This window comes from Calypte anna, chromosome 6, assembly GCF_003957555.1.
Source record: "Calypte anna isolate BGI_N300 chromosome 6, bCalAnn1_v1.p, whole genome shotgun sequence".
Classification (NCBI taxonomy): domain Eukaryota; kingdom Metazoa; phylum Chordata; class Aves; order Apodiformes; family Trochilidae; genus Calypte; species Calypte anna.
Window position 1 is genome coordinate 21,871,120 of NC_044252.1, and position 15,491 is coordinate 21,886,610.

A 15,491-nucleotide genomic window follows, 5' to 3' on the forward strand; every position below is an offset into this window, starting at 1 on the left:
AGCTATTCAAATACATATTGGTTGCCTGATTTCTATCTGTTCTGTCTTCTGAGATAGTAATATTAGCTGATTCCTGGGTAACTGTGAAAAGACCACTAACAGATGTGGTATGGCTCTGAAAATATTTATAACATTTACCCAAAATTTTCAGAAAAAGGACTGTAGGATGAAATTAATCAAATGCAAATGAGATCTGTTGGCTTGCTTTGATGGAGTTTTGTGAGGTAAGACTTGGAAAAATTGTGTACATAACTTTGTGTATACTTCCTCTTTAAAAGCAGGGAAACCAATGCACCCTCTAAATACACCCTGCTTTTCTGAAACAGAACAGTTCCACAAGTTATAATGCTGCTCTAAGTACATGAGATTATTGCCATTGGATTACTAAAAACTAACATAAAGTAGGTACTTAGCATAACTAAGATTTTTTTTTTTTAATGCTACAATAGCCATTTGATTACTGGGCACAATGAGTTTAAAAATCTAGTGAGTCTACATAGCAAAACTCCTGCAGTGCCTCTATGCTTTGTACAATCCACAGTTAAATTGCTTTTTTCCTGTCTTTTAACCCTAGAACTTAAATTTCACGTTAAGAAATCCCTTCTGAAGAATGATCAAATGACTGGATTGAACAATTGTTGGAGGTCAGCAGTCCTCTGTAGGTATCTGCAGAAGCTTTTGGCAAGAAACTGCTCCCTTCAACTAGTTAGACAACACCAGTAGCACCTGCTCAGGTCCATTACAAACTAGAGACCTATGCCATCGGAGTGGTAATCTATCATCTATAATCTATTAATCTATCTGCCTGTCTGTCTATCTACAGAGGTATGATCTAACAGTCTGAAAAAAATACCACAGACGCATGAATTTGTCTGGTTCTGAACCTGTTGCTATATGTATTTTACCTGCCTCAGCCTCAGTCTCCCATCTACAAGACAAGGCCAACACAAAACTGCACGTACACTACTTCAATTGTGCATTTTGTGAGATATACCCAGTGCCACCCCTGAGAACAGCTGGGATAATATTCTTAATGGAAAGTACTACAGAGGTGCAAAAAATAGAACAATTTCATCCTTCAGTTTCATGTCCTCCATTCTGTATTAGCAAGAAACACACAATCAAAGCAATGGCTTCAAGAAGATATTTTGCTAGGAAAAGAAATTAAAAAAAAAAAAAAGAAAAAGAAAAAAAAAGAAAAAAAAAAGAGAAGAAAAAAGAAAACAAAAAAGAGAAGAAAAAAGAAAAAAAAAGAAAAAAAAGAAAATCTTCAGCTGAGCAACCAGAAAGAGTAGTAGTTTTAATTTAAAAAAAAAAAAAATCTGTTATTTGTACACTGCTGTGGGTATTGAGTGCAACTACCTGCCCTGTGGCTTGCACTACTATCCTTTTGACACATTTCTGAGCTATCATTTACTCCTAGCCAAACCATGGTGATACTAGATCATGCCTTGAGAGACAGTAGGAATACAAAATAAAATATTACTATATTTCATACCAGTATAGAGCTTTTCATTCAAAAACTATTACCTGTTTTGGAAACTGACCCTAGAAAAGACCTCTCCAGCATGGTAGGCCATAGTGGAACAGTTTTCTGAAAGACAAGATGGAGAAGCAAGCTCTCTGCCTACAGAAATACCTGGCAGTGCAGTGATGAAGTCCCGCTGTAACATGGGTTTGAGGTATGAGTTTATATGTCCATGCTGGTAGTGACACATCTGGGAGATGAGGTGCTCCACAAACTCCACCTGGTCAGACTCAGACCACTGTTCAAAATACTTGACACAGAGTTCCTTCTCTTTCTCATAGCTTGCAGACAGTTTTCTTTGCTTGGGCACAATCATACTGGAAGTGCCATTGGCAAGTTTTGTCTGTAAACAGAAATGAGAGAAAACCCCAAATCATACATAAGAAAAGAAGCTCAAGTGGTTTTGTTATCTTTGGAGGGGGAGGAAAGCAGATGGAAAAAACCACTCTGATACATAAATTTGGCCAAGGGCACATGTCCCATTTGGTGCTGTCAGTCGAAGCGCAGCCACTGTCAGCTGTAACCCTTGCACTGGCTCATGCCAGAGCTGCACACAAAGGACTCTGGTTAGGCAGGAGACTGTTAGTGGCAATTTAACATAAACACGATTTTATTTACATCTTGCAGGCAGAACATGCATTTGGATTCCTGGTATACAGTTACCAGTTACTTCAATGCACCAACAAAAAACTACGTTTGCATTTTGTTTTTTTTTTTCTGTTGCTAAAATTCATAGGAAATGAGTGAAACAGATAAAATACTGTATTTCTTTTGAGTATAAAATTATACCATGACAAGTGTAAGCCAGTTAAAACATATCCTGATATTTGGTACATACTTCTTTCACAGAATAAAAGATTTTTAACTTTCTGAGTACTGTTAATATCTTGTCAGAAGGACTCAGCTCAAAGAAGAATTTCAGGGACAAAACAAAACAAAACACTGACATTTCAATTTACTACTTGATAGCAAGATATCATTTCTGCTTTCTAAACAATTTAACAGGAATAAGAGTGCACATTTTGCATTGCAAGGGTATCCTTTGTCCAAGTAAGATTAACTGTCTGCTGGGAAATTATTTTTTCCCATAGTGGTAAAAAAGTTTGTGTAAAAACCTGAAAATGTAATTTTCTCTCTTTGGTTTAACAGCAGACAGCTTCTAAAAACAGTCACTATTACTGCATAATTTTAATTTGTAAAATACACTTACAGGTCCTCTATTAATTATTGAATAAATAGAAACAAATTCAAGTTATCAGAATATATAAAACATTGATGCAGAAATGCCATATTTTTGTTCTATGATAGTAATTCCAGGCACCAACCTCACCAGGAGACTTTGTTAACTTTAAGGGAAAAAAAAGATTACCTTAATCTCTCTGCAAAGGTATCTACTGATCTAAAATAAATGCATGGATTAGCTGATTTTACAGGAAAAGAAAAACAACAAAGCAGCCTTTTTTCAAGTGCCAAACAGTGGGTTATTCAGAGACCACAAAATCCAGTTACTAAAACTGTATTTAGAATGCAGGAATTCCTCATTTCTCAGGAGTAAATAACTTCAGTATTTCAATACCCCCCAAACCCAACAGCAATTTTGAAAATCTATTAAACTAATCACCATTTACCTTTCATTTTCTAGAGAAAATTCACCTAAATACTCTGTTTAGAATTTCCAGCAGAGCTGGACAGAGCGTAGAAAAAGCATATTTAGCTGTTTTTTCCAACAAGCAAGTTAACAAGTTTCTTCTATTTCTAAATTATGGTTTGGCTTAAGTTTCTTTGAGAACACAGAACATGGAGATCACATTATGAGTGCTCAATCCAATACCTCAATGTTTTCAACCTTACTTTTACCCCCCCTGTAAATTTCTCTGCGTGCCCAGTGAGATCATGGAGGATGAGGGCTATGATTGAGCAACACTTCCATTTCATCATCCCATGGACAGCACTGACTGCACTTGAGTCCTAGATAAAGTTACTGGGCAGAACTAAGCAAGTACTCTCTATTGAGTCACCTTACAGAGAGAAATCCCTAAAAGGACTGTGGGCATGAAGCCTGAGGTCTGAAAGGCTAAATTTTTCCTAGCGAAGTCCACAGTAGGTAATAGTCTGGCAAAAAAAGTATTACCAACGGACTACACTGAACATTGGTCTTAAGGGACTCTGGTCCTTTTTGCAGCAGTTAAGCTGCCTGTAAAACAGATACCTCTGTAAAAATGCTGGATTAAGACAGTGGAGAGATGTATTCCACAAGCTTGATGTCAATTTAGTTTCTCATGCTGTTCGTTGCACATCTCAAAACAGGCTGTCTCTACAAAGCATTTTTAAAAAAACCCCAAACCTCTGCCTTTTAATTTGAGAGTGTGAAGTCTGACCAATATGCTGAGTTGGAGCAGACTGGAGAGCTGATGTGCAAAGACCACAAAGGGCTCAACTCCTATCACAGGATAACACCATGTTCCTTTGCCTTTCCCTTCCTTCTGAGCGCTCTTCTCCCAGCAGCTTGTAACTCCCCAGTTACATCTAAAATACTGGTTTGGGGTAACAAACAGAAGTTGCAACATCTGCAAAAACAAGTAATGGCTTCTGTGTGCACAGATGGCTTAGATGGGACAAAACAACCTGTTCTGCCTGGATCCCAAACAAATACAAGCCTCCGGGGTGGGAATAATGAGTAAACTAGAGAGTCCATTGACCAACACCTGTAACAGCTCTTAAAGTCATATTCCAGAGTTACATAGTGGTTCTGCTAAGAAAAGCACTATGCACATTACAGTGTGTAAGTCCAAACTAGTGGAAAGGGGAGTATTTTCTAGGTTCATACACATACTTTAACCACATTCTGACCCTGTCAACTTGAGAGCTGGTTTGCACCCTTGCCTACTTTGGTTTCCCATGAAAAAGTGAGGACAAGACCAGAGATAGCCATGCTGTGCACAGGAGGTCCTGTGGTCTACAGAAGGGAACCAGGAGGACAGGGCAAGCCATGAACACACCAGTTCTGCAGAGTGGAGGGAGATGAACTCACAAGGCTCCCAAATCACTCAGTCACAATCCATGTTCACATGCCTCCTCCAGAGTTTAGAACAAAACAGTTCAGAACAAAATTCCAGAATCTGAATTTGAAGATTCCTGAAAATACACTGACAGTTCAGTGAAAAAGGGCTGTTACTAAAAGGAGCAACAAAACAACAACATAAAGCACCTGTATTATTAAAGAAGTGGGGTGGAAGGGTGGGAAAGTGAGAGCAGTTACTGTCAGTAAGAGAACTGATTTGGCTTCCTGAGAAACCCTGATGACTCAACCATTCTGATCAAGTTCACAGCAAACCACCCCAGAACAATAACAGGAACCATTTCCTGGAGCACACGACCATCTACAGCCTCTCCCTCTCCTCGTAAAATAACCGCATCTCACTGGAAAAAGAACGAAGTGTTCCACATGCCACCCATACTGCTAGGGTACACACCCACCCAAATGCACTGTATGTGGTCATGCTTTTTATAAGCTTCACTTCCAAAAGCAGGAAACAAGAATAAGCACTGGTAGTCACCTGGGAGGAAGTGTGGGTATAACAGAGCAAACTACTAACTCAGATCAGATAAAGCTTTTCTGGCTCCTTTTTCACAGTCTCCCCACAAGTGAGGGCTGAGAGATGCCCAAGCTGGCTCTAGGCACAACAAATGTAGGAACAGGAGAGGTGTCCTCTTACAACAGTGTGCCTGAGCTAGTAAGCTGTGCCAAGAAACCCAAGAGACTGAGTGCCTCAGGTTGGTACTAGCTCAGGGATCTATGTCCTATGCTCCATTGCAGCCCGTAATTACAAGACCATTTCTACAAATTGGCTACATTTAACACAAAGCACATTTGTATGCCCAGTGAAGTAGAAGAGGACTAATATATGAGAGAACTTTAATCTAAATAATAGCTTGCAACTATAGGAAGGTGCAGTATTTCACCACAAGTGAATAATGCCTGGATAAATCTACTGCACTGTATATAAAACAAAACAGCCATGGTATATCACAGCTATAACCCATAAATGACAACCAAGGTTACTTTTGGTTTTTGTTCAGTTCAGGGGACCAAGAAACCTCCTAAAGCACAAAAAACCCACAACAAACCCAAACATAAGCACAGTTCTCTGACTCTGGAAGAGTGTTTTTCCCACCCTTATGAGCAGACACAACTTTACACAATCTTTAAAAAAAACATCATGTCCTCTAACCAGTGCAGAGGACTTTGTTAAGGGATGTTCCACAGGTTGGGTGAATTAAGATTGTATATTTCCTAAAGTAAGAAGATAATCTCTTAAGGTCAAAGAAAAAAGAGAAGCTGTCCCTTTGACTACTGGCTTATGGTTCCAACAAAGTTTGGAACCGTCTGAATCTTCAAAACATCTTCACGCTGGAGCTCCAAAAGAACTGAGATCTTAGACCACCACTGCAAATTTCTCAGAGTTTCTCTCAAACAAAAGGAAGGGAGTTCCCTTCAATGCTCCAGTACCAAAAGGCCACACTGGGCTTCTCCCCTCCTTCCTGGATTCCCTGGGACTACAGGCTATGACACAAAGAGATGTCTTCTACTGCTTATTTGCAGCTGCAGCATTGCACCTCTAACTGCTTTCACAGTCGGTCATGGTTAAGTCACTGATCTAGACAGAGCCACCTTAACAGGAATTTTGGATGGGTCTTAGTGAAGGGGAGGAAAAAAGAGGACATAATGTTTAATTATAAGAAATGATTGAAATAGGCACAGACATACCCTGGGTGCCTCTGCACTGCAGCAAGCTCTAAACTTGTTATCGTTAATGGTTTAAATTTCACTGTGCTAATCATTTCAGGACACAAGCCTTTCTTGATAATCTAATGAATTATTCCAACATCCTTCAGCAAAAAAAATCCTCCATGACAGCACTAATTACAAGACATTTTCCCAGTGCTTATGTAAAATATGACAGAGCAGCAGCTTAGGGAATTGCAGAAAACTGCTTCTAATTTCCACTGAGAAACTGACAAACACCTCTCTTTCATCTCTCCCAGCTCTCAAGTAAGATTTAACTTTCTCATTTAGTTAATTACCGAGTGAGGATCATCATTTTCCCGGATCGGAGCGGCACAGAGCCTTTATCGTGTTAACTTGTGAACTTGATCGATGGCTGCTGCTAAAACTTAATAACTTCACCCCCTGGCAAATTGTAAGATAAATATAATAGGAGAAACTCTGACAGTAAAAACCTGCCAGAAATGAGCGCTGTGTTTATGTTTCTTTGCAGGCAGCAAAAAAACAACCGACAGCTTATTACTGGGTGCGTGTTACTTATATTTAAAAGACTCCAGGCAGTTAACTTTCTGCGTACTGTTCAAACTTTACTCACAAGATAAAAGACACTGGGGAAAAAATAAACAAACAACAGGATGACAAAGAAACAATCTATGGAGGTGCATGTCCAGAGTGGTGGTGGAAGATATGAACTTCACTATGAATGCAAAGCCACACGTCCCTATATCCTGAGTATCCTCCAAAATTTACCACATTAAAAATACCTACAACAGTGAATACAGACAGAAAACTCGTCTGAGCAGAGGCACAAAGCTCAGGAATTTTGGAGCATGTTAGAAGATGTGTGGGAAAAGTAGAGGGATTAAAATGTACCAGTGTGGCAGCAAGATGATTTGGTTTGATGTCTGTAAAGCTGCCCTTAGCCAACAGAGCCTCAGCACAGCTGCCTTTTCCAAAGCTACTTGTGTGGCCATGGAAGTGCTTCCTACATGCCCAATAAGAAGTACCACTCAATACCACACCCATGCAGCAGTGTAACAAAAACAGGAGCTAAGGAAGGTATGCCAGGTCTCCATGCTAAAGGGCAGAGCTAGTACACGAGAATCCCTTCTGAAGGTATTGTTTGCATGGCCTGAAGGCAGTAACAGCATAATTAAAAGGATACAGATTCTGGCTTCTTTTTTAGGCTTGAATTACCAAATCCTGCAGAACTGATTCCCAGACTGCCAAGGCTAAGCAAAGAGGGAAGAAGTCCTTTGCTGCTCCTCATTGGCAGTTTCCTATTAAAGAGATACTTTACTTTGAGAATTGGGGGGTGGTGAGGGGCTGTCTCACTAGGAAGGGCTGAAGCTCGTGAACCATAGCACCTGAAAGACATGAGAATGGTAGCTGGCTTTTCCTTTTTCTCCTTTGCAAGATGAGTCTGCTTTTCCAGTGTTTGACTTGACAGCAAAGCTACAATGCTAGGTCATTAAACAACTCACTCCATTTACTTTTATTTTAAAAGCTCAGTTTAGAATCTACCCATTTCTGTCTGCCTCCATCTCACATAACAGTCTCTGTGAGGTTAACCATGGGTTTAGCACATATATGGACTTACTCGCTCAGTACTGAATTAGTTTCCACAGTGCAAAGCTCACTGAAACATTCTGAAAAACGAACATAACCCAGAAAGAGATAATCATCAATCACATCCAAGAGTCAAAAAGAAAGGACCACAAAAGAAACACAGCATCTCTACTGTTTATATTCAAGATAAAGTTCAAAATACATACTCACACTGTAACGGACAGCCAAGGAACAATCACCTTTGCCCGTCTGGGGCTTTTAGCTGCTTGCCCACACTGAGTATCTAATCACACTGCATAAAAACTTTGATAAGAAAGGATACGTATAGATGAAAGATCATTATAAGAAAGCTGGTGATGGACTTTTTAGGATGTCAGTAGTGATAGGACTAGAGGCAATGGGTTCAAACTAGAGGAGGACAGGTTTAGATTAGATGTTAGTTCTTCACCACGAGGGTGGTGAGACACTGGAACAGGATGTCCAGAGAGGTGGCGGAATCCCCATTCCTGTAAGGTTTTAAGGCCAGGCTGCATGGAGCTCTGAGCAACCTGATTTAGTGGGAGGTGTCCCTGCCCAGGGCAAGGGGTTGGAACTAGATGACCTTAAAGGTCCCTTCCAACCCTGAAAATTTTGTGATTCTTTAATCACTGGATTTTTGCTGGACACAGTAGTCCAACCTGCTGCAGTTTCTGAAATCCTGGAGGGCCAATAGTTTTCACAGGTACCATCTAAGTATCTATGACATGGTGTCACAGCCTGGAGGGCACCTAGCTAAGGATATGACCTCAAACAAAGAAGAAAAGGAGATGGCTCTTTTGATTTAGGGGCAGAAAAAGCTGCAGGCACCAGAGAAGTAACATGCTGAGTCTCTCCAGGGACTGAGGAGGCAGGACTGAGCCAGGCCACTTGCACACTGGCTACACAAAGGGCAGCAGTAACACTTTGCTGGAGAAACTCTTCCCCTCCCACACTGCAACACAGTAAACAACAACAGGGAGAGAAGATAAAAACCTGTTCTTTTAAGCTAATACTTAATGTTTCAGATAGACTAATAAAATTTAATTGTCTGGAATTTCATAGCTCTTACTGTACTTTCCTTTGATATAAGTGTCCCATCTAGATTTTAAGTGCTGGTAAAAACCTCCAAAATAAAATTTCTCTGACGTAAGCAATGGATGTGAATTGGGAATCCCTCTCCTCCTCCTCCCTGATCTCCAAGTAGTCTTTGCAACCACTGAAATGCGCTTGCATCAGCACATCACCAGCATATGTTACTTTCCTAAACTCTGATCCCTGACCAAATGCATATCTAGATGTATGAGGGGAAGGGAAGTCACCACCACTCTTAAAGAGATAGATGTCAGAGCACACCTTTTGTTAGTTTTAAAGTGATCAAATGCAAATTTTAAAGCAGATCCTTCAGTAACAAGTCACTTCCAGTGGAAGTCACCAAAGGAAATGCTTTCTTCCTCAATATGGCTACCAGAACCAGAGTTGAACTGCTGGGACCATTACAGGTTATTACTGTTAATGGAGAGAAGGAATATGCACATTATCACCTGGAGAACTAGTCTACTAAAGTCATCAGGTAATGACCAGAAGCAGCAAAGGGCTCATTTATGGCAGGGAAAAGCATAAGCTATGCTCTAAGCAGCAGTTTCATAGTTTTCTGGAACAGCTGGTTCTGTTTTTAAAACACCCAAGCATGATCTACTGCCTGAGCAGTTACTCTTCACAAATGTTACTGTTGAGGGTATCTTTTGCTCCAAGTACTCCTTTAACTCAGGGAGTAAAGTAGCAAGAAATGGGTAGGTAGACTTAAGCAATACAAAACATGGCTGAATAGTGAAGACTAGACCACTGGTAACAACATATGAGTAGAGGGAAAGAAAGACCCCAAAGACCTGTTATCTACTCTCAAAAACTCTGCCAAGATTTTCAAAACTCTGTGGTTCTGTCCGTGTAAAGCTTTTGTCATCAAGAAACAGAAACCATCCAAGACAGTTTACCAAGTATTATTTTCCATGAGTTTTCTCTTTGGAGGTGTATGAACAACACACAAAAGCACCTAACTACCTGGCCAAGGCAAAGTGAGTGATTAAAAATTGAAAGTCATGAATATACATGCTGGACATGACATTCCATTTCCCATCTACAGGAGTACTAGATATTTCGAGACATACTGGAGAGATGCAACAAACACAACCACAGCAGTATTCTGAAGAACAACGAAATTCATGTACATGGTTTGCTCCCATGGCAAATGTACTCAGATCTGCTGGCAGAGTCAGCTACATGAGCACTCCCTCACCTATTTCAGTCAAAATAAGCTTGTTAGTGAAGACCCGCTATTTAAACTGTCTAAACTAAAACACCTCATCTTAACTGAAAGCAAGTTTGCAGTTTTGCTGACAAGTCCTGGAGGGCAGCAACCTGCAGCAGTCAAAGGAAGGCTGAGTGGTATTCTTTCCACCAGTACATCTAGATCTAGAAGAGGAAATCTGATCAGCTCACACTGGCTGATGCCACTACTACTGCTGTTAGCAGCCACCTGCTGCTGTTAAGAGGCAGCAGTGAAAGGAAAAGTACATGAAATACTCTTGCACAGTGTCAGCTCAAAGCTGGTCAGTGGGCTGCAGCCAAAATCTTGACGATTTTGCCTTGTAGCCTCTCCTATAGCACCCACAAAGTCATCACATAAGTCTCACCCACTAATGAGGATTGTCTTCTCAAAATGAGCTGCTCCACTAACCTTGCAGTCAAATGTTACCTTGCTGACAAACTGGGGTGATACCCATGGTCCTCACTAAGACTGCTAGGGGAGGTGGATGTGTTCAGCCTGGAGAAGACTAGTGGCTGTCTACCAGCCTTCCTCTACACCTAAGGGGAGGTTACAGTGGAAAGTGAGACGGAGTCTTTTCAGAAGTGTGTAACAACAGCAGAGGGGCAGGAGGCACAAGCTGTAGAAAGCAAAGCTCTGGACATTATGAGGGAAATTTTCAAAATGTAGGTTGACAATGTCCTGAGCAAAATGATCAGACTGTGAAGATAATCCTCCTCTGAAAAGGCATTTAGACTGGAGACTACCAGAGGTCCATCCTAACTTAAAACTTTTCTATGACTTTATATTTTAAGATCATGTTGGCCCATTCTTTCAGTGGTACCTGGCAAAGAGATTTGAAACCTGAGGAAAAGACTCCAAAAACATAAGCTAAGGACACTCTCTAATGAATGTTATATCTTTAAAAATTTGACTAGGTTGGATTAGGAAAAACACTATTGCTATGTGAAAGTACATAACAGAAGAAAGGCAAGAAATAGCACCCTCAGCAACAAGTGACCAGCTCTGACCATAATAGTGCTTCAGGAAGGCATATTCAGTTTCACAGCTGAGCAGACTTTGTCCCTATCAGCTGACACTTAAATTGCACAACTCAGAAGCCCAAGTCACAGATTATTGCACTAGGGATTACTTCTAGGCTCAGTGCTCAGCTGCCAATAATATTTCAGAAAAAAACCTCAGATTGAAGGAGGGAACCTTCCAGCATTTCAGTCTCTATAGTAGACTCAGTCAAAGTGGAATTCTTTGAATATAACCTATAAGCAATACAAAAATCCCAGTAAACTGTGGCAGAATAAGATTGCTAGCCTCACCTGGTCCTTTAACACACTGTATTTCCTACATAATGTTCCTTCACTCAAAGGCATGATTCTACTCTTCCTTTTAATGAGATTAATAAACAGTGAAAATAGTATCAATCTACATGCATTTTCCTTTCTATAATATAGGCTCGGCTTTTTTTTTAATTTTTTCATCCCTCTCTGAGAGTTACTTGCACTGATTCATCTCATTGTAAATTTATCTAACAATCACTAACCCTTTCTTTAATTTCTTTAACCTTTTCTTCAATTGGCTAAACATCTAAGAACCAATTACATGCTAAGTAAAGTAGCTTTTCCTTCCAACAGTTTCAAATATATTCTTTTAAAAATATCATTAGGTCACCTATTGTGAGAACTGTCCTCCTTTTTGAAAGGAAGGGAATGTAGACGACTGTATGCTATTGCAGGCTATTTGTTAAACACCTCTGTGATACTTGCCCCTTTTTTCTAGTGTATTCAGTCAGCTCACAATAGCCTGTGTTAAGTCTAGCATTAGTACACTTGAAAACACACTATTTCCATCTTTTCATCTACAAGGAGCAGTTTTGGGATCATGCCTGGAAAAAACATATGCAACCTCCTGCAACAAAATAAAATCAAACATCATGAGAATTCAGTGTTTCCTACCACAGACTAAACTGTCAGATGCACCGTTCATAACCTGGTGTTTTGATCGAGGGGTTAGAGCTCCCTCTAGCACTCCTGAAACAGAAGGGCCACAGATGCTGAGTTGAGACTATATGGTCTCATACAAGGGAGTCTTGGGTAGGGTTGTCTGTAATTTTTATTTAATTTACTTTTTGCTGTCACATGAATAATTAAGAATACATCCACTAGTTTATCTGAAATTCAGGAGAAATAAATGCCAAGAGAAATTCCTTCTATAACTGATTAAAAATACTCAGACTGCTATAATTAACCAATCTCTATTTTAAAATGTAATTTAGGGCTAGCTGAAGGATTATTATGTCAGCTGTGCATACAATGTGAAATGTAGTAAGAAATTAAATGAAAAGGTTCTTGAAAATTTTCAATTTTCTCAGAATAAAAAGTCTTGCTACCTCACCCTCCCTTTGCAGCTGACAAACATCCCAATGCATCTGACAGGTCGCCTGCAGTTGTGAATTACATGTTTCTATTTCAGCATTAAATATTGAGTAGTGCTGCTCAAGTAAAACTCAAAAGTTGCAACTGCTGAGTTCTGCACAACACTGAAGACAGAGAAACATCTCACGACAGAAACAGTGTCAGCCCTTTTTAATCATAGGTTATTACTTATTAATTCTTGATACACTGAAAGCTGGCAGTACAATGTAGAAATGAGAAAGGAAAATGGGAGCCAAGTCTTGCAAGCTTCACCCCTAACTCTCCCACTGCCTTTTTGCCCTCCTATAAGCAAGTCACTCCATTTCACAAGCCTGGTGTTAAGTAGATGTATCCTAACACACTTCACACAGAGGCAAAGCACAGCTTAATGCTGGGAGTCTCTTTGGAGGGCTCTGCACAAAAGGGGCTTGGCAATGTCTCTGGCCAACACCACAGCACACTCCACACATGCGCAAAATTCTCCTCAAGCGCTGGCAAACACATTGGTCACTTAAGAACTCAACTAAACAGACCTATTGGAAAGAGCATGGTCTAAACTTTGCCATTAAGAAAAAAGGCAGCTGTACTAGTCATTTCAACAGCCTTCCAAAGCAGGATCAAAAGTCGAGTGCATTATGAAAAAAATTCACCTTGAGATTCTTCAAACTGAGCCATGGCATCCAGATATAGATCCTAAAATCAGTACAAACCTGGAAACAACTGGCACACTCTGAAAGTGTGCACCCTAGGGAGGGTGTGCTTCAGTTAAGTTCCTTTACTCATCACAGCAATTTCAATATGTAACCACCAGGGGACTTCTGAACGTTTCCTGGGTTTGGAAATATTAGACAGGGGCAAGGAAGTACAATAGGATGTGTTTGGCTATCCGTGGCTATGTTTTCACATCTTTGACAAGTCCAGTAAGAAAGACTAGAGGTAACAAGACCCAAGTAGATGACAGAAGCACCTGACAAAAACTTCCCAGCATCGCCTACCAATGCCCCTAAGTCCTGGCTGACAGCTGTCCTTGCCATTCTGGGCCCGAATTCTGTACACAGTCCTGCTGCTGCACCCAAATCCTGACACACAGACCTTCCTTCCCGTGGTACAGATGGCATCCAAGGCTGTTCCCTTTATCCCCTTGAGAAGACTTGGAGAAAAGCACTGGCAACAACTTGTCTCTCCCCACACCTCTGACATGTGGCAGGAGAGGATTACAGTCAGATATCTGACCTGTCCAGCAGGAGCAAAAGGACATCTGAAGTGAAAGCAAGGCCTCCACAGTTGCAGATCTGTTAGTGATGCTGGCAACACTCAGCTGCATGCCTCTCTGGGCTGACACTGCAGTCCATCTGTTCTCCCCTGCATCTGCAAACACTTGTGGCTTGCGTCTGAATCAAGCAGGTAAGAGAGAGGTTGTGTTGACCAAGCTGCAGTAAGACATGGCATCAGCGACACTTCCCCATATACGTATAACCAAGTACTAAAACTTTTGAGATCTTTCATCACTGCTGTATATTAGAAGAAATGTATCTCCCATCTCCATTTAGGAAGCAGTTTGTAGCTGTTGTTTTTGTGCCTTTTCAGACTGCGTAACTTCATGAGGCTCTCTGTGCTATCTTAGGAGATAAAGGCACGCAGCAATGGAGGTTAACTGGGATTAATGAATTCAATATTGACCCTGCTCTAAGCAGAAGGCTGGACCTCCTGAGGTCTCTTCCAATCTAAATGATTCTGTTTGTAACCTCATAGTCAAAGCTTATCTACACTTGCCAGGTTTTGGACAGAAAAGCTTTTTAGTGAAGTTACAGTTGTCAGATGTTGAGCAAGATGTGATGCTGTATAGGGAATTCTTTTTTAAAAGGCTTCCCAACTTTGAACTTCACAAGCCTTTGTTATTGTATTAGTCATTCTTCATTGCAATCACATACCAGGTTTTTGAAAAGTGCTGTGGACACTCCTGCTCTCTGGCATTGCAAGTTGAGAGCCTGTAGTAATTAAAGGATCTTTTTGGACATCCAATTTTGACTTTTAATTCCATCTCTCCAACTACTTAAAAATTTTCAAAAATGGTTATTTTGTTCTGATGCATGTGTTCTCTAAAAACTGCAACTGAGGCTCTACACAAATTATTAAATTCCAAACTGAGCATCACTTACGACCTGAACCAATTTCAAAAGTCAGGTCTCAAGCAATGAATCAATTGACTGTGATGCCTAATCATCTGCAGTCTTTTGAATTGACTCTCAAAATACTCCCACTACAACTCATCTCAGAACTACCTATGATCACAAATCATGATTCAGAACAGGACTATGAGATGTAAGTGAAGATGGCAAGAGAATCACCTTTTCAACTCTGTAGTTCACAAAATTTTGTAAAATCCAGTGAACTGAAAGAATGCACATAACTAGCATTAAGCAGCAATTTTTACTACCTGCAATCAGACTTGTAAGGAAGGCTTACTTGGAAGAAAGAGGGCTTGCTTTGCTGAAGAATTGCAAATCTTGCTTAATTAACAATCTAATTATTTTGTACTAGAGTTTAGTATTTTTCACTTTTATTTTCTTCTACATGAATGTTAACCTAAGCACAAAATTTATTGTTTAAATTGACAGAAGCAGGGGCAGAAAAATCAGTGTTGAAATATTTTAATCATCATGTATTTTAACCAGATTTGTATTTTGGGGTCCCTCTAAGAAGGGTTTCATTTTGTGCTGAGAAACAACAGTGCAACTCAGACTTTATGGACATAAGAAGACAGTTAAATCTGAAGCTGTGTACACAACTAGGAAAGCCCTATCATATTTCACAAATTCAGGGCATCAGGAAGGCAAGTTTGCCTATTGGTCACAGGAC

At 40.2% G+C, this 15,491-nt stretch overlaps 1 protein-coding gene across 7 annotated transcripts in view; it reads right to left on the reverse strand.

The window, feature by feature from the left end:
• Positions 1–15,491, reverse strand: part of BTRC (beta-transducin repeat containing E3 ubiquitin protein ligase) — a 123,554-nt gene that overhangs the window by 28,150 nt on the left and 79,913 nt on the right. For all 7 annotated transcript variants that reach the window (XM_030453029.1, XM_030453028.1, XM_030453024.1 and 4 more), the window contains one exon: positions 1,640–1,871. In XM_030453029.1, coding sequence (XP_030308889.1) covers positions 1,640–1,871 — 232 coding nt within the window. The remainder of the gene's footprint in view (positions 1–1,639; positions 1,872–15,491) is intronic.